Source organism: Hoplias malabaricus, chromosome 10, assembly GCF_029633855.1.
Source record: "Hoplias malabaricus isolate fHopMal1 chromosome 10, fHopMal1.hap1, whole genome shotgun sequence".
NCBI lineage: Eukaryota > Metazoa > Chordata > Actinopteri > Characiformes > Erythrinidae > Hoplias > Hoplias malabaricus.
The window spans coordinates 20,312,961-20,331,667 of NC_089809.1; the positions used below are offsets into that span (position 1 = coordinate 20,312,961).

Genomic DNA, 18,707 nt, shown 5'->3' on the forward strand with positions numbered 1-18,707 from the left:
GCGTTAGGTGCAAAATGTGCACAGCTGATCACTGCATGAGCACCTGAAAATGAAGCCTGTTGGAGCTATGTGTGAAAGAGATTAAGTATAGTAAGTTAATTCTACTTTTTATCTCACTAAAATGTTACTAGAGCCTGCTAGAGTAGTTAAACAACATTTGTTTTTCTTAGTACATTGATATTACACTCGTGTTTAGCGAACGAGCCTTAGCTTCCCCCCGAGTTTTCTCTTCCACCTTAAATGTGTCAGCTCGACCAGCAGTTCCAAAACAAGCCGTAGTTTTAGTCAAACTAACGTTAGCGACTTTAGTTTTTCTCTCACTCAATGTCACTAGAGCCTGCTAGAGTAGTTAAACAAGATGTCTCATTTTTAGTCAATTTATATCACTCTTGTATTTAGCGAGTTTTCCGTTCCACCTTAAATGTGGTGGCAGTTACATTCAGAGTTAAATAAAAAATCCAAACATTTTTAAAAATAGTATATTTAAAGCCTTTTTCAAGGTCTTTTCTGACTGGCATTGTGTGTCAGTGTTTGAGTATCACAGCCAAGTGTATATTACATTATAAGTGTATATTACATTACATACACTGTGTTAAATATTGATAAATATAAAATGAATGTAACGGTTGGGTAAATTCTTCATTTAAACGCTAATTATTAATAATGGTAGGTTGTTTGTCCCTTATACAATTACAACATTAGTTCTCTAAAATCTTAAATATCTTAACCATATCTGATCATATGTGTTAGTTGAATTTCCCTTTTATTCTCAGCACATGGCAGCATCACCCAATATCCATTTATGTAATTTCAGTTTGCCTGCATTGTTGTCTGCATTTTAGATCAGTAGTTATTAACTTAAAAAGGTGTATGTTCATATCTACACTTTCTCTCTCACCTCAGATAGAAACAGCCCAGCATTGCTGACTATGTTTTGAAGAAGATCTGCACACTACAGCAAGCAGCTGTTCTCACTGATGGTATCCTGAATATGCTAGTAACAGACAGGAAACCAAATTTGGCTTGTCTTCCTTGTTATCCGATTAATAATCAATTAATCGAAAAAATAATCGACAGATTAATCGATTATCAAAATAATCATTAGTTGCAGCCCTATATATATATATATATATATATATATATATATATATATATATGTGTGTGTGTGTGTGTGTGTGTGTGTGTGTGATATTAGAATATTAGTTACATTTACACAATTATTTTGTGAGTTATAGGAATTTTTAATTAGTTTTCAGATGTAATTCACACCTTGTATTGGTTAGATTGTGATACATTTAGAAATACCACACTTGCATAATTTCAATTTCTAAGCATGAGTTTTTATGAAGGAAGTGTTGACAGCAAGTAAAACAGTTGGGTTTCTAACTTCCTCTTATAGTCAAAAGGAAATACCACAGTCAGTACGGTGCTGAGTTTTCAACTGGTTTCAATAAGCTGCTTAAGAGCCATTGGAGAGCACATTCTGCTACCACTGTCCTCTCACAGACTATCCTCTCAATGGCATCTGTAAACAGAACCTGCAGAATTTTCATCTTGCTCTTAGGACTACTGCACTTCTCCAAAAGCTTCATCACTCCCCGTATCTCCTTTTTCCTCGGTAAGTACACATTCCAACTTATGTTTCAATGGATGCTTTATAGGATTTGTTTGTTTCTTGACTTTTTTAAAATGTATTTCTCATCATTTTGTTAGATTTAAAGAGAGTTCATTTAAAGAGTGTTCATTAGATTGCCCAAGAAACATGAATCTCGAATAATGTTTAGGAAGCAAGGTTTTTAATTTACTGTAAAACACATCTTAGCCAGCACACAAACCTGTGGCCTCTGTGTGGATGTATACAGTAATTAAATATATTAATTTATGTAATCATTTATATTGTTTGTAAAATGTTTTACTTATTTTCAATCAGAAAACATGTCAGTAGAGTAGGGACACATATAAACGTACATATGACTGCATATCTCTATGTGGGTCTTCCTGTGTGGCATTGCAAGCAGGCTGAGCAGAGTGTAACAGACATAGGGGTCTTGGCTATTTTTTAGAAATGGCTAAACCACAAGGGACACAAATAAGAAACCACAGGGGACAAAGTACGGTGCTCTGAGTCAGAGCACACTGCAGAGTTTCAAAAATCTAGTAAAGTCCAGATTAGTTGCCTTGCAGTAAGTACACAGAACTTAGCAAGGGTTGTTTCTTTACATTTTGGACTGTAAGTGAGCATATAATCAAGTGTTTGAACTGAGCAGACCGACAGTGCACTGTTGAAGATTAAAAACCCATTTCAGTGCTGGAGTATAGAGGACCAAACCTGCCAAAATTCAAAATAAATAAATAGATTAATAAAAGTGTAATTAAAGAAAGAAGTGAGTAATGTAAAAACAAATAAATACAGTGCCTTGCGAAAGTATTTGGCCCACTTGAACTTTTCAACCTTTTGCCACATTTCAGGCTTCAAACATAAAGATATAAAATTTAAATTTTTTGTGAAGAATCAACAACAAGTGGGACACAATCTTGAAGTGGAATGAAATTTATTGGATGTGTCAAACTTTTTTAACAAATAAAAACTGAAAAGTGGGGTGTGCAATATTACTCGGCCCCTTTACTTTCAGTGCAGCAAACTCACTCCAGAAGTTCAGTGAGGATCTCTGAATGATCCAATGTTGTCCGAAATGACTGATGATGATAAATATAATCTACCTGTGTGTAATCAAGTCTCCGTATAAATGCACCTACTCTGTGATAGTCTCAGGATTCTGTTCAAAGTGCAGAGAGCATCATGAAGACAAAGGAACACACCAGGCAGGTCCGAGATACTGTTGTGGAGAAGTTTAAAGCCGGATTTGGATACAAAAAGATTTCCCAAGCTTTAAATGTCCCAAGGAGCACTGTGCAAGTAATCATATTGAAATGGAAGGAGTATCAAACCACTGCAAATCTACCAAGACCTGGCCGTCCCTCTAAACGTTCATCTCGAACAAGGAGAAGACTGATAAGAGATGCAGCCAAGAGGCCCATGATCACACTGGATGAACTGCAGAGATCTACAGCTGAGGTGGGAGAGTCCATAGGACAACAATCAGTCGTACACTGCACAAATCTGGCCTTTATGGAAGAGTGGCAAGAAGAAAGCCATTTCTCAAATATATCCATAAAAAGTCTTGTTTAAAGATTGCTACAAGCCACCTGGGAGACACACCAAACATGTGTAGGAAGGTGCTCTGGTCAGAAGAAACCGAAATCGAACTGTTTGGCCAAAATGCAAAATGATATGTTTGGCGTAAAAGCAACACATGGTGGTGGCAGCATCATGGTTTGGGCCTGCTTTTTGTCAGCAGGGACAGGGAAGATGGTCAAAATTGAGGGGAAGATGGATGGGGCCAAATACAGGACCATTCTGGAAGAAAACCTGTTGGAGTCTGCAAGAGACCTGAGACTGGGACGGAGATTTATCTTCCAACAAGACAGTGATCCAAAACATAAGGCCAAATCTACAATGGAATGGTTCACAAACGTATCCAGGTCTTGGAATGGCCAAGTCAAAGTCCAGACCTGAATCCAATCGAGAATCTGTGGAAATAGCTGAAGACTGCTGTTCACAAATGCTTTCCATCCAACCTCACTGAACTCGAGCTGTTTTGCAAGGAAGAATTCAGTCTCTTTATGTGCAAAACTGATAGAGACATACCCCAAGCGACTTGCAGCTGTAATTGCAGCAAAAGGTGGCGCTACAATGTATTAACGCAAGGGGGCCGAATAATATTGCACGCCCCACTTTTCAGTTTTTTATTTGTTAAAAAAGTTTGACACATCCAATAAATTTCATTCCACTTCACGATTGTGTCCCACTTGTTGATTCTTCACAAAGAATGTAAATTTTATATCTTTGAGTTTGAAGCCTGAAATGTGGCAGAAGGTTGAAAAGTTCAAGGGGGCCGAATACTTTCGCAAGGCACTGTAAATAAATGATTTAATATGGAACATAAAACCAAAAACAAACAAAAAAATCTGGGGGTGTACTATACAATAGCATTATTTACTATATAGTATTATTATTTACTATTTTTAGAGCAGTTGATTCTAATAGAGATGTCTGAGAGCACAAATGGCAGGGCGAAGGTTCGTGTTGGATCTTGTTAAGTGTGATGCCATGCGATTTCATTGGTCCAGTCGCACCTTTGGCCCCTAATAGAAGTGCTAATTGGCAGCGCTTTTTGCACATTTGCAGCTCATTCAGATGTGTGTGAGCTGCTGGCAGACTGACTGTGCTGCTCTGTCTCTGAGACCAGAGGTGCCATGCTGAGGGAGCTGTTTTTCCCTACTGCTCTGTCTCTGGGAGCAGAAGTTCTGCGTAGGGAGAGCAGTTCCTCCCACAGCTCTATCCCTGGAGCAGAGGAGACACATAGAGAGAGATGTGTCTCCCACAACTCAATTTCTAGGAGCAGAATAACCGCAGGGAGAGAGCTGTCTCTCCCGAATACTGTCAGTCCCGGTGTCCCATTCAGTTGTACTATAGGTATATTATGGCCGCCATTACTATACCGCTGAATACCTCTGATGGAGAAAGATGTACAGTTGCTCTAAGGCATCGGGCATTGATCAACCAATAAGAATGTTTAGACTCAGTGATGTCATTGATGGAGAGCCCCTTTATTATCATATAAGAGCAAGGAAAAATGGAAAAAAGTAAATTGGAACTAAATGAATGCAAAAAATATATAGTTATAGAAATAAATTAATAAATATTAAAATTAATACATAAAAACAAAAAAATATATAAAAAAATACAAATAAATAACAAAAATATATAATAATAAAAAATAGGACAGAGAGTGAAGTAAATTAAATACACATGCAACTAAACAGACATTTTAATTTACGTATTTATTTCTTTAAAATTAGACAAGCTCTACACTGTATAGAAGCATTGCAGAGTGTGACGTCTCTAGTCAGTGAACTCACACAACCCCACCATACCACAGTATACAGTATTTGTGATATAATACCCATCCCTAATTGACTTCCATTGAAAGTTAAGGTTTATTCCTTCTTCTATAAAGTTATTTTTGCGACATTTTACATGGGATAGCAATGATATTCAACTATTCCCTTCTTCTTTTCTCCTCTTACCCCTCCACTGCTCACCTGCAGCTTGAATGCCCCATCTGTAAAGTTTATGGGATAGGTTCTTTAGTTTTGTGACATATAAAACTCTTACTGTGTAAATTAGCCAATTTGTGACACTGCAGATTCAAAGCGGAAAAGCTTGGTCATGGTATTGGGTGCTTATTTTTGTTCATGATATGACTTCTAGTATACAAACCACAGAGTCAGTATAATGTTGTAAAAATCTTTTTTTTATGTATTAAGAATGGAGTCTTTACATTTGCCATGAAATGAATTGAAAATAAACCAAATCTATAGTAATAACATTTTTTAAAATATATAATAAATAGAAATAGAATAAATGAAAGTACAATGTGCATTATTGCTGCTTTACTTTTCTACTCTTTCCTGAGAACTGCTCTACATCCTGATACAGCACATCTGAGCCGACTGAGCCACAGCTATTCTCAGAACACAGCAATGTAAATGGTAAAAGTAGCAATGACATAGACGCTTGTGTTTAACAGGAAGTCCTGGCCGTTTGCAATCTCATTATATAAGCTCTGAAGCAAGGAACACCACTGTACTGCTGCTCAGTCCAGATGCCTCCACACTCTTTGTTGGTGCTCGAAACGCTGTGCTCTCATTGGATGTCAGTAAACCCGATGTCATCACACAGAAAAGCAAGGTGATAATGTTTTGCATTTATAATGTGATTAAACACTGATAAAGATGATTAATTTCATACAGATTATTTCAGTTTTCTTTAAGTAACATTGGCCAGTAAAGCCAGACAAATAAAATAACAACAGATTGTATTTTACAGTATGACTGGGCACCAAAAGATCTTACAAGATGTGGGACGGCTGAGAAGAAGGTGTGGTTTGCTCTTTATTGTATTACCATTATTATTATTCACATGTCCACTGTTCGGTCATTGATATTATTACCATGTCCCCTTGTATTCTGCCACATCTTCACTTAGTCATGTTGTTCCCATCTTAGAGGCACACAATAGATTTAAGTTGTATGTTTTTTGAAAGTTAACACTGGCGTTTTCCCCATCTCTGTTTCATAATAACCCCTCTACCAAGGACTTGTAGTGTTGTGAAGTGATGCATGGAAATAAATATAATCACCTTCTTTATTAAGTCAGTTTATGCAATTAATTTTGTTACATATATTGTACATTATATATATATCCACTTTTTCTTATTTGTTGTTTCTTTTTTCAGAGAAATATTGTCACTCAAGAGTAGTAAATTCTGCCTGACCTGGATTGTGCTATATTTAGTGAAGCCATGGAATTGTGGTTGTTTGAAATAACTCAAAGAAATATGTCAAGGACCTGGGAAATGAAGGTTAAAAAGCTCTCTGTAGACCGTGCTCTAGAGGCTTAAGTGCAAGTTAAAACATGCTATTGAATGAATATTCTTAACGATTTACTAACTTTGTGTTCTTCCAAATTTACAGAATTGTGCCAACTTTATCCGGGTTCTGCAGTTCATCAACTCCACACATTTGTATGCCTGTGGCTCATTTGCATTCAAACCTGCGGACATAATACTTGTAAGAAATATTTTCTAGTGTTTGATGAACAAATAGCCACCTAAATTTTTGCCAGTGTACAGATTTGTCAGTGTAGCTCATTCTTGGTCCATTATATGTGCCTCTCTCTTAGACTGTGGACAACCTGTCAGTCAGCAGGGAAGCACAGCGTGCCAAAGGTTTATGTCCTTATAAGGGATCTGAAAGGAACACAGCTCTGTTTGTTGGTGAGAATTATATAGTCATAACAATGTGGTCATAGCAACATTCATGCATCTTGAAAACAACATACACTAGGTAGAACGGATTAACACTACATAGTTTTCACTGTTGTGGCTTTGCTACAAAGTAGTAATAGCACTTGGTACAGAGGTTTAGTTTGAAGTTGATTTTGACTTGCAGAATTAAGCATGACAAAGCATATGATTAATCTCATACTGTGCATCACTTCCCAGATGGAGAGCTGTACACTGCCACGACAAATGACTTTGCTGGAGCTGATCCTGTCATCTCACGCTATTTTAGCAATGGTCGAGCTGACTTAAGTCTTGAAAAATTGTCTACAACACTCAGTGGTTTGTTTTCTAGCTCTTGCTGACTCTGTGTACCCTAAACTAAGATATGAAAAGATTTCTTCATAATCACACCTCTGTTTCCATATCGTAGATCCCACATTCATCAGTTCCACTTACATACCCAGTGAGAGGAAAGTATTGTTTTTCTTCAGGGAAGAAGGAGCTGAGTATAAATTCATGGAGCGGTTCACTGTGTCACGTGTGGCCCAGGTTTGCAGGGTATGCACTTTTTTCCTTTAATACAACACAGTATACCCTAACACATTGCTCCTCAACATTGAAAACACCAAGAAGGACACGGTTTTTTTCGGTGCTGTGAGTGAATAGGCTTGTTTGATGCAGACCGATCATCGGCTGTGTCGGTTAGTTTTTTTGTCACAATGACACACAGCAGTGTTATAAACTTGTGAATGTGAGTCAGATGCAGGCTCCAGAGCCAGCTCCGTCCATTGTTCCCCAGGAGCTGTGTGGGACGAGAGACAGTTTGATGACGACAGAGCTTAATTCTCATTGGCTAGAAGCTCTGCTCAAACCTATGAAATTTGTTTATTTTAGTTCTAAAATGTAATTCTCAATTATCTCTGTTAAAGACACTGCATGAAAAGTAATAATGTGATTATTATTTTATAGGATTATTGGATTTTATTGTATGATCTCTCATAGAGTTTATTTACTTTATGATGTAGTTCATGTAATGAAATGTCGTGAGTGGGCCTAAGGTGGCTACTGTCCATGTTGACGGCCTAGTGTCTTTGTCTGAGTTTCTGTTATTGGTTTACAAAGGTGTCAATTACTTCTGACTCACCAGCTGTAAGCAAATCTCTGAGCCTGCCCCTCCCTCATTTTCTGCAATGAGATTACAAACACCTTAATTTCAAAGTACTTGTGAGACAGCAAGGCATCATGGATGCTTCTGTTTCAGACACAGCCTAAGAGTTGGATTTCTTGTGTACGTCAGTACAATGTCCTGTAGCATAACCAAACTGAGCATGAATTTTAGGGTTTTAGTTTTTTTTAGGGTTTTCTGATTATAGAGCAGAATTCATTGTTCCATTATTCCTGACAAGTCAGCCAGGTCCTGCTAAAACAAAGCAGGCAAGAACTAAGATTATCTTTGGCCATTACACTACACCATGTTTGAGTGTTGTTTTGATGTTGTAAGTATTTTGGCTTTCAATCCTGGGACAGTTCACCAAGATTCCAAGTTTTTTTTTGTGAATAATGGTTCTCAGTGTTGTTCACTGGAGTCCCAGAATCATAGCAATAGATTTGTAACCCTTTCTAAGCTGGTAGATTTGCAATTACTTTCTATCCGATTTGTTTTGAGTCTCTATATAATGTGGCAGTATGTTCTGCATTTTTCAGATTCTAGTTAATTGATATTTAGGTTCAATAGGTTTGGCAGTAATCATGCCTTGATGTGGCTAGTGAAATTAAACCATCAATTGAATTTGGTTAACAGATTGATTTAGTAGCAAAGGACAATTATATTTTACATAGTGCCTAGGGCAGGACAGCACCCCCCCCATCCCCAGTATAAATGAATTCAGTGTTTTTAGCTTAGGTAATCCTGGTCTAAAATTAAAATTTGTTTGATGATCTGAAGCTTTCAAAGTTTCCTAAGAGGTGTGGATAAGGCCGGGGAACAAGATTTTTAAATACCTTGCTCCCACAACTTATTTATTTATTCATTTATTTATTTTTCTTTTACTTAGAAGGGATGTCACCAGCAGGGCTCCATGATGTGGAGAATGAGAATAAAAAGGATATTGCATAGTAGTTTTGTTCATTCATTCTTTCATTGTCTGCAACCAATATAGGTTCTCATTGGGTCCAGAGCCTATCCAGAATCATTTGGCGCAAGGCAGGAACAGGCCACAACACTCACATATTCACTCACTCATACCTATAGACACTTTTTGCATGGCCAGTGCATGTATCAGCATGTGTTTTTGGGACTGTGGGAGGAAACACTAACAGACACATGAAACACACCAAACTCACAGTCGGTCAGCCTAGGGGCTGGACCCTGGAGCTGTGTGACAGCAAATACTACCTGTTACACTACAAGTGCACTATGTAGATTGTCATGTTATTTAAAGGGATGTGAGGTAATGTGTTCACTGTCCTGGTGAAGAAGTACTGAACCATTAGGCAAAGCTGTCAATTTACCCGTCATTCTACTCACCCACTCTCACCTACGATCATGAGCTCTGTGTAATGACTGAAAGAAGGAGATTGGTCTGAGTGTGGAACTCAGCGATCAGGGAAGAAATCTTGAGTAGGGCCAGGAGTAGCTTGTAGAAGATGTCACCATGATCCCGAAATTGATTAAGAGGAAAAGATGATGATTCATTTTTCACCAAATAATATTTCTCCAATTGACATATTGTCGGGTGGCACAGTGGCACAGCAGGTGTCACACAGCTCCAGGGACCTGTGGTTGTGGGTTTGAGTCCTGCTCCAGTTGACTGTCTGTGAGAAGTTTGGTGTGTTCTTCCCGTATCCGCGTGGGTTTCCTCCGGGTGCTCCGGTTTCCTCCCACAGTCCTAAAAAACACACTTTGGTAGGTGGATTGGAAATTCAAATGTGTCCGTAGGTGTGTGTGTGTGAAAGAATGTGTGAGTGTGTGTGTTGTACTGTGAAATACCGGTGCCCCCTCCTGTGTTCCTGCCTCCGGACCCACCGGGACCCTGAACTAGATAAGCGGTAACAGACCATGAATGGATGAATGAATGAATGATATATTACCTTTGTCAGTTTTTTCAGTTGTCAGCTAAATGAAGTCATTACATTTTAACAATGATTTGTAAGATTTAAATTACATTTTGCAAAGCATCCCAACATATCTGGAAACAGGCATACACTGAAATATTCCAAGTATTTTTTGCATGTTGTATTTATGTAAGAATCGTTTTGTAGGATGACAATGGAGGGACACTTACCCTTCAGAAGCGCTGGACAACATTCGCCAAATCTCAGCTCATATGCCAGACAGAGAAGCAGCTGCCTCTCAATTTGCTTCAAGACATAGTGATGGTGCCTCCAGGAGATGATGAATCACCTGATAACACCCTGTTCTATGGCATTTTCACGTCTCAATGGTCCATAAGAAACACTACCTGGCAGTATTTACACCAACACCCAGACATGGAAATCTTGTCTTTACCCTGTGTCTGTAAAACTGCTACATGATCTCTCTCTCTCTCTCTCTCTCTCTCTCTCTCTCTCTCTCTCTCTCTCTCTCTCTCTCTCTCTCAGGCCTTTGACATCCAGTCAGTCTGCAGTTTGTGTTTTCACATTAAGTGATATAAAAACAGCATTCACAGGAAACTACAAGAGCTTCACTAACCAATGGACAGACGAACCTAACACTGATGGCAATCTGGGAAATGTAAGGACATTCTTATTAGGAATCAGATTGCTTTGTTGTCCCTGAATGGTTTATAATCAATAGAGTGTGTTATAATTAAGTATATCCAGACTATATCCAGGACATCCTATGTCAAACTTATGGTGGCTTCATAAATAAAAACAAAAATTAATAATAATAATAATTGGAGGAAATAACTGATTTTCCCGTAGTATCTGAAAATTGAAATTGAATTGAAGTACTAAAATGAATGACCAATGTAAATATTTAATCTTCAATATTTAAATTTATTCATTCTGTTTTTACAGTGTAAGTTAAATAGTGAGAGTGACACCATATTGAACCTTGTGAAGAAAACCTTCCTGACAGCTTCACATGTGTATTCTGTGGGGAAAAATCAGCTTCTCACATCCAGAGAAGAATACAGTCGAATCACAGCCCAAAGAGTCAAGGCTGCCAATGGCCACAAATACTCTGTCCTCTACCTGCTTACTGGTACACACTTCTAGAACACCTTAAACTTATTATTTTCTCTTCATTTGGTTATTTTGTGAGTTTACATGACCTTTTTTTTGTCAATCTTTTGTCTAGAATCAGGATTCCTTCACAAAGCAGTACTGTTAAAAAACAGAACCCACATTATTGAAGAGATCCAGGTTTTCAAGCCACCACAGACTTTGAAAAGCATAATTGTCTCTGTTACAAAGGTATATCATTGTCTTTTATAATTAACAAAAATGGAACGAAAAAGTTTGACAGGGAATGAAATACTGATAAAGTTGTGTAATGGTACAAAATATGAAATATGAGTTTAACTGACAGTAGGTCTGTGACAAGATTGGATCTAAAATAGATCCATTGTGCTGCCATCCAGACCATGTCTTTCTCTAGAAAGGCCTTGCTTGTTTCAGTATGACAAGACGAATTCACATTTTGCATGGATTACAAAAGCTTGGCTCTGAAGTAAGAGAGTCAGAGAGCTAACCTAGCCCAGAACCTATCACACACACAAAAAACTGGTGCATAATGAAAAAAAAAAACAATAAAGTTGTTGAGCAGTTAAACACCAAACATCCATAGCTGCTATATGAGTCAACATGCTCCCACACTGACTTGCAATGTGCCTGTGTAACAAGTGAAGGGATGGGGCATCCTTCCCTCTCATAGAAAGTGAGGCCAACTGCATAGTCTTGGATGGCTGAGGTAACACCCAGGATGGAACTGATCTCCCCATAGCCAACACTTAGATCCACCAAACCATTTAGGAGTCCATTTTCCTTTTCCTTATTATAAAAACTAGAACATGCCTCTCTTGCAGGCACAAGAGCACCAACCTTGGCTCTTGGGTCCAGAGCCTGCCCAGAATCATTGGGTACAAGGCCAGAACCAACCATGGATAGGGTGCAATCACACACTTAGAAATTTGCTCACACACATCAATGTGCAATTTCACACACAGATAATCCACCTACCAACATGTGTTTTTAGACTGTGGAAAGTAAACACCTGACAGAAACCCACACAGAGAACACATCAAACTCCTCATAATCATTGGAAATGGAGCTGAACACACCGTCCCAGAACTCTTAAGCTGTGTTGCAGTCACTGTACTGCCACCGTGCTGCGCAAATTAGCATTATTTTCATAGTAGGGCATTGACTAGAACAGTAGAAAAGTGGACAGGTTCTGAAGGACTGGGCTGAAGTGTATGGTGCAGCAGATTATGTCCTTTTCTGCTCAGTGTTTGACAATATCAGACAGTTTGATGTCTCCTGTACAGGGTGTGGTGTTTATAGGCTTTTCTGAAGGTGTGGTCAGGGTTCCAGTGGCTAACTGCTCCTACTACCCGAGTTGTGCAGAGTGTGTTTTGGCTCGGGATCCATTCTGTGGCTGGGACCCTCAGGACAAAGTTTGTGTCCTAGTGTCCAACATGAAGCCTAACTTGTGAGTTTACAGATTAATCACCAAGTTCATCTTTTTATCATTGTCATTAATTATGAATAATTCATAAGAGCTCTTCCTTCAGTTCTGGCTGTAAAAGTCTAAAATCTGTCAGAAATAAGGGATAATTATGATATTGCTCATTTTGCTCACTTCTTAAAGTGTCTCTTTCAGAGCCCAATTAGAACTGGGCTTTTTTGAATTTCTGTATCTCAGTCCAGCTGCCATTCATAACAGTGACATAGATATGACTTCTTGAAGGCTTAGAATGATGTCTTACAAAATGTATCCCAGTTATTGAATCTACTGTCAGTTCCTAATTAAATTACATGAACAAATAGGTATTAAGAAAAGATAAAAATATATAGAAGTTTTGTCATTTTATGGTAAGTGTTGCATAGTATTAAATAAAAAAATTATTTTTACCAAATGAAGTATTATTATCTTTAAATTATCTGAAGCAAAACTCTTATGTACTTTTGGATGCAATTTTATCCTCAAGAACAGAACAAATCATTGCATGTTTTGCAGCACTTGTCCCTTGAGGGAACTAATAACAAATGCAGTGACATTCTTTTTTTCTCACTTATATATGTCAAACTCTTAATTTGTAGGTTATTTTTTACTCAGTAAAATGCCAATTCTCATTTTTAATACTACACAAGAATTAATATAAAATGACATTCTTTAAATCTTGTTTGTACAATATTTAAAACTTGTTTGTTAGTTGTTAGTAATATTAATGATTAAAGTTGGCCTTTGGCCTAACTCATAAATGTATAACCAATTGGAGAGCTCCCCTAGCTTTTCAACTTTTCTATTGATTCACCATTTGCAGAGTTTACAACAAGTATCATGATTTTATTAAATCGAAATTAGCTTACAATCACAAACATGTAACTGCAGTCTATTTTTATGACATGTGCAAAGTTTCATAACTCTTGATGTTTGTGTGTGTGTCTGACACTCGTAGACATCAGGACGTGGACAACGGCAATGTTTCAGAGCAATGTGACAGCTTTGAAAAAGAGAACAGTCCACGTCTCCAAAGTAAACACAGTTGTTTTGTTTTGCTTTCAGCTTTTAATTTAAAGAACCATACTGTGTTTAATAATTTTCTTTACATTAAACTGTCTCTTTGTATGTCCCTAATTCAGACGAGGTCCACCTTAACCAGCTGGTCATGCTGCCATGCCACTCAAGATCCAGACTGGCAAAAGTGAGCTGGAGGTTCTCTAATCACAGCATTGTCCCTATGTCCCTTTACCTCCAGAATAAAGATGGCAGTCTGGTCGTTAATGTCACTCCCAGCACTGCCATGGAGTTTCATTGTGTCACTGAAGAGCAGGGCTTTCAGCAGACAGCGGTCATCTTCTCCCTGAAGCTGTGCTTGTATCAGAAAAGCCACTATAATGGTTTGGTTGCAGTTTCCATTCTGTTGGCCATATGTATTTGTGTTATTGCTGTTGGTGCCGTGCTATGGTGGAGGAAGCACCAAAATAAAGCAGATCTGCAATGTCAGCCCTTTCAACATATAGTTACCTAAACAAACCTTTAAAGCTTTAAAATTAAAAATATATATTATTTAATATTTTCTTGAGTAATAAAATATGGACATTGGCATGTTATTGAAATAATTGGTTGTTTTATGAGATAATATATTCTTTTCTGTGTTATCTTTGAAAGCATGACTACTGTATGACTGCAACTGATGATAAAACAAAAACAATAAAAAGTAGTTTTGAAAAAGTTTTTCTTTTTGTAAATATCTGCTATGAAATATTTATTGAAATAAATGATGGACAAATTAACACAGATTTGTTTTTATTAAATTATCGTAATCGTACATCCCAGAGATGTGTGAAGCTGGCAGCTATTGTCACATAAGACACTGTTAGAAAGTTCTATTTCAACAGTGTTTTAGATATGGAAGCAGTGTTTTAATGTTTAATGCAGTTCTATTTTAAGAAACAGCTTTACACCTCTATGATTAAGATTCGATGATCTAACACTCAATACTCTTTACATAAGGAAATGAGACGCAAACAATTGTGAGTTAACGTGAAAGAATATTTCACAAAGATTCAAATATGCCTTTTTACTTTCAGGTTCACAACATGTAATACGTCCACCCTTTACAAGCACAAAACAGTTTACAAGGCACACTGTGCAACTGTGATTCTGGGACCAGTGCAACAAAACACGTAGCAAACTGAACTACAAAGAAAGAACATAAAGACAAAACCGGGCGTTTGGCCCTAAAATTACTCACATAACCCTTGTTTTTTTTGTATTTGGACTTGCATTTACATTCTAAAAATGGTTTTTGGCTTAAATTCATATATAGACACAAAGGTTGCCTGGTTAAAGTATGACATTTGTAAGACAGTTGGCAAATCTTAGTGAGAATATTTGAAAACTATGGTTTATTACATCGTAAGTTATGTTTTGTATTTGTAAAAAGTTATATTTTTTGGAGAAGTGCAATTTATTACAAAATAACTACTTATTTGAAAGAAACAGTATGTCTTGTTATGTGTTTGTTAGCCGTGTTGTGCTTTTTTGAGTGGATGCTGTTTAAAGGTTTGCGCGTTTATGGAAGTAAATCTGTCTCATCAGACACGTTCTCACTGTTATTGTTCAAAGTTAATAAATCCAGATGCCAAAATACGAGTTACAAAAAAAATCAGATACACATCCGGGATACAAAGGATAAGCAATCGATTCATTAGGATTTTCTGTTTCACCTTAAATGGTGCACTAGTCGCCGCTAGATGGCGAAATACGAACACAACTTCCACACCGTGGAAAAACTACACGTTTAGCTTCCTTCCGCAGATATTACCTCTTTGTTTTCAAAGTGTCTCAGAAATATGGAAGGCTCGCTGAAGACACAATATAACAGACTATTGAAGATTAAAATGTTCTTTTGGACCGTTCTCAGAGTAATTAAAATTTAGAAAATATCAAAAAGGTCCAAAATACACCCTCCCTCTTCGGGGAGACGTGTTCGTTCCGGAAGAGTCGCAGAGACCAGTCGAGTGAAGTTCAAAGCAAATCAAAGTATTTATTTAACAATTCTGGATCCAGGAGAACTAATACATGAGAAAAGAGTTTAATGCCCCTCCCAAGTAAAGCTCTTACCTCTCCAAGATCTGACTCCGACAGTTATACCCCATATGACGTATACCCTGCTGGTGAGGCGTTTCTGGCTGATTAGCGTATATTAATACTCATAATTTCACGTGTTAGTACTCAGCTCTTCACGTGCAAGTTTCAAGTGCATTCCGTGACCCCGAAGACATTCATTATGGCCAGGCTGACAATGGACCTTTCTTTCCCAAGACTCCTCTCCCGTGAGACCACAATTTAGGGAGTTAGAAATGCACTTTCAAGGTCAACAGCATGCCCCTACACTTCAGCCCTCCTGAGCCAACACTGTGATTAATGTCAGTGTGCTAAAAGCCTAAAGTGCACATCTGTTCAAGGTTAGACGTTTAAGAATTAAGAATGTGTAAATATCACGTATGTCATCATGCCATATAGTTAGTCGTGCAGGATCAAAAATGTTTAACTACATGTGTAAATGCTACATAAAGTTAATGCTGGTTAGTCATTCATATAAATGCATATAAGGTACAAGATTTCACACAATGAGTATGTAATTATAAATGCTTAATTTTAACTAATCATCATTTAAGGATATTTGTCCACAAACATAAAGTAATAAAATTGTTTCCTACGACACTATTGATATCCTGAAGATGAAGAAATTTTACTGTGGAATGTTTATATAATTGCCCTATAAACATAGCATTGGACGTGATAGAATGTGTGGGGAAATTGTGCATTTGGCTAAATTCATTGTGCATTATCTCTTTATTTTCAAAGTGTCTCAATAATCTGAAAGGCTCATTGAAGGCACAATATCACAGACTATTGATATCCTGAAGATTTTGCTGTGGAAATTTATTTGTAATGACCCTGTGAACATAGCATGTGATATGACAGAATAAAGAGATAATGCCCAATGAATTTAGCCAAATGCACAATTTCCCCACACGTTCTATCATGTCCAATAATAAGAGATTGTGGCGCTCTACCTCCCCCGGTGTAAATGTATAAATACGGCAATGTCTCAGTTAAATGTGTACAGTTTATTTGTATTTGTCCACAGTAGTAAACAATACAGAGGAACAAGTGTACTTACTTTTTTCTTTCAAAGAATTCTGGACAATTTCTATTGGTCTTCTATTTTCCCTAAGGATAACTAGAGATTTCAGTTGCCGTTAAAAGCAAAAATGCAACAGGAACAACTGTAGGATTTGATACGGCACTAACACCATGAAAAGAAACAGAGGTTCTGCAGTGTTGTGTGGTTTAATCCCAGTAGGAAATGTACTTGACTGTTCTACCTACGTACTTTACTTTAAATACATTCTGTAGGAAGTGGAAAGTGGGAGAAAGTCATTTAAAAGAGTATGAGTGATATTTTAGAGTGTCTCATTTTGCACTGTAGCCATTTTGTACATGAAAAAGAGAAACAAAGTAGGTATTTTATTAATATAATATATAATGTATAATATAATTGTGTGGGTTTTAATGAAATTTCTTTATGTTTATGGGGTTTATATATAAATATATGTGTGTTCTTTGTAATTTCTACAATAAAATATCTGATGGAAATGTGCTGAGTATTTTTTTTCTGTTACTGTGCACATGTACCATATTATACACTCCCTATTGGTATATTAGTTGAACTTGGCCCACCCCTAATACTAATAGCATTAGTAGCAGTGGTGATGGTGGTGGTGTTAAAACAGTGAGGCCAAAGCTACACCTAGTCTGTATCCTCAAAACCTACCTAATTAGACACAGCAAATCTAAATGCCTGGACATTTTTAGTTGGTTGGCTATTCTCAGTCCAGCAGTGACACAGAGAGGTTTAAAAACTCCAGCAGCGCTGCTGTGTCTGATCCACTCACACCAGCACAACACACACTACCACGTCAGTGTCACTGCAGCGCTGAGAATGATCCGCCACCACATCACACTTGCTCTGTGGGAGTCCTGAGCGCTGAAGAACAGAGGGAATTGTGAAAGTATGCAGAGCAGCAGGTGGCTTACAATCTGTGATTGAAGAACTTCAAAGTTCTCTTGTGTGGTCAGTGGAGCTGAGAGAATGGACAGTGAGTGCAGAAACAAGGTGGTGAAGTTAATAAACGTCTTGTCAGTTTACACATCTTCATACATTTTGTACATCAGACACTAGCTGAAGATGAAGCATTTTGCTTTATATATTATATTATATGTTTTATATATATATATATATATATTTTTTTTTTTTTTTTTTTTTTGTCTGAGCAGTTACAGGATCTAAATCAAAATGATTTAAAACTGATTTTGAAAATGGATCTCATCTACACACCTACTTTAAATTAATTCAGATAAAAGACTGATGCCGAAGGTAACTTCAGAAGTGGCAGGTAATATTACTGCTACAACCTCTACCAATTTACTATTATCAGCAGTTCATGCTCATTCATTCAGTCACAGGGACTTTAACAGTGTGTGAAACCCTCTGACTGGGCTGGGATGTCATAATGGACTAGGTGTGTTCAGGTGTGTTGTCATAGAGATGGAAGCGGAAGGTTGAGGTCAGTTCAGTTCCGCTGTCTCTGGTGCTTCAGGTCAGTGTGAGTCTACAGCCACAGAGAACAGACCACAGAAAGAAAGAAAAAGAAAATGTTAGAAATGTGTTGCCACTGGTTCTGCTGCTGTGAGTGCCAAGCAGACAAGCCGGACACTGAAAGGAAAGGTATGAGGGAATGGTGGCGAGACCGAGCAATTAGAAAAAGGCAGGCAAAGGAGGAAAGAAAGAGGGAGGAAACGAGAAAAAAAAGAGAACAGGAGAGAGAGCAAAGGAAGAGAGAATGGCAGATAAACAGAGAAATGAGGGAAGAGAATTGTAGAAGACTGGTGGAATGGTTGCTGGACCAAGACAAGATACAACAGAGAGGAGAGACAGAAATGGATGATCAGGAGAGGTTGAGGGAACTGAGAGAATGGCAGAGTGAGAAAGAACTGGAGGATCAGATGAGCGAGAAAGCAATGGAAGAACAGGAGAGGATGAGGGAATTGAG

At 37.6% G+C, this 18,707-nt stretch overlaps 1 protein-coding gene across 2 annotated transcripts; it reads left to right on the forward strand.

Moving 5' to 3' along the window:
- The first annotated feature begins 952 nt into the window (after positions 1-952).
- On the forward strand, positions 953-14,279 carry LOC136708017 (semaphorin-4A-like). Of its 2 annotated transcripts, XM_066682276.1 has the most exons (15): positions 953-980; positions 1,400-1,618; positions 5,655-5,815; positions 5,954-6,004; positions 6,601-6,696; positions 6,809-6,902; positions 7,131-7,250; positions 7,342-7,469; positions 10,173-10,354; positions 10,512-10,644; positions 10,932-11,118; positions 11,215-11,330; positions 12,404-12,567; positions 13,538-13,614; positions 13,722-14,279. In XM_066682276.1, the coding sequence occupies exons 2-15, from the start codon at positions 1,519-1,521 to the stop codon at positions 14,108-14,110; spliced, it is 1,998 nt and encodes a 665-aa protein (XP_066538373.1). In that variant the 5' UTR covers positions 953-980; positions 1,400-1,518; the 3' UTR covers positions 14,111-14,279. The 2 variants fall into 2 exon arrangements, with proteins under 2 accessions (XP_066538373.1, XP_066538374.1); XM_066682277.1 differs by lacking the exons at positions 953-980; positions 1,400-1,618 and adding an exon at positions 6,363-6,488 and having other exon boundaries at positions 5,769-5,815.
- Positions 14,280-18,707: the final 4,428 nt, after the last annotated feature.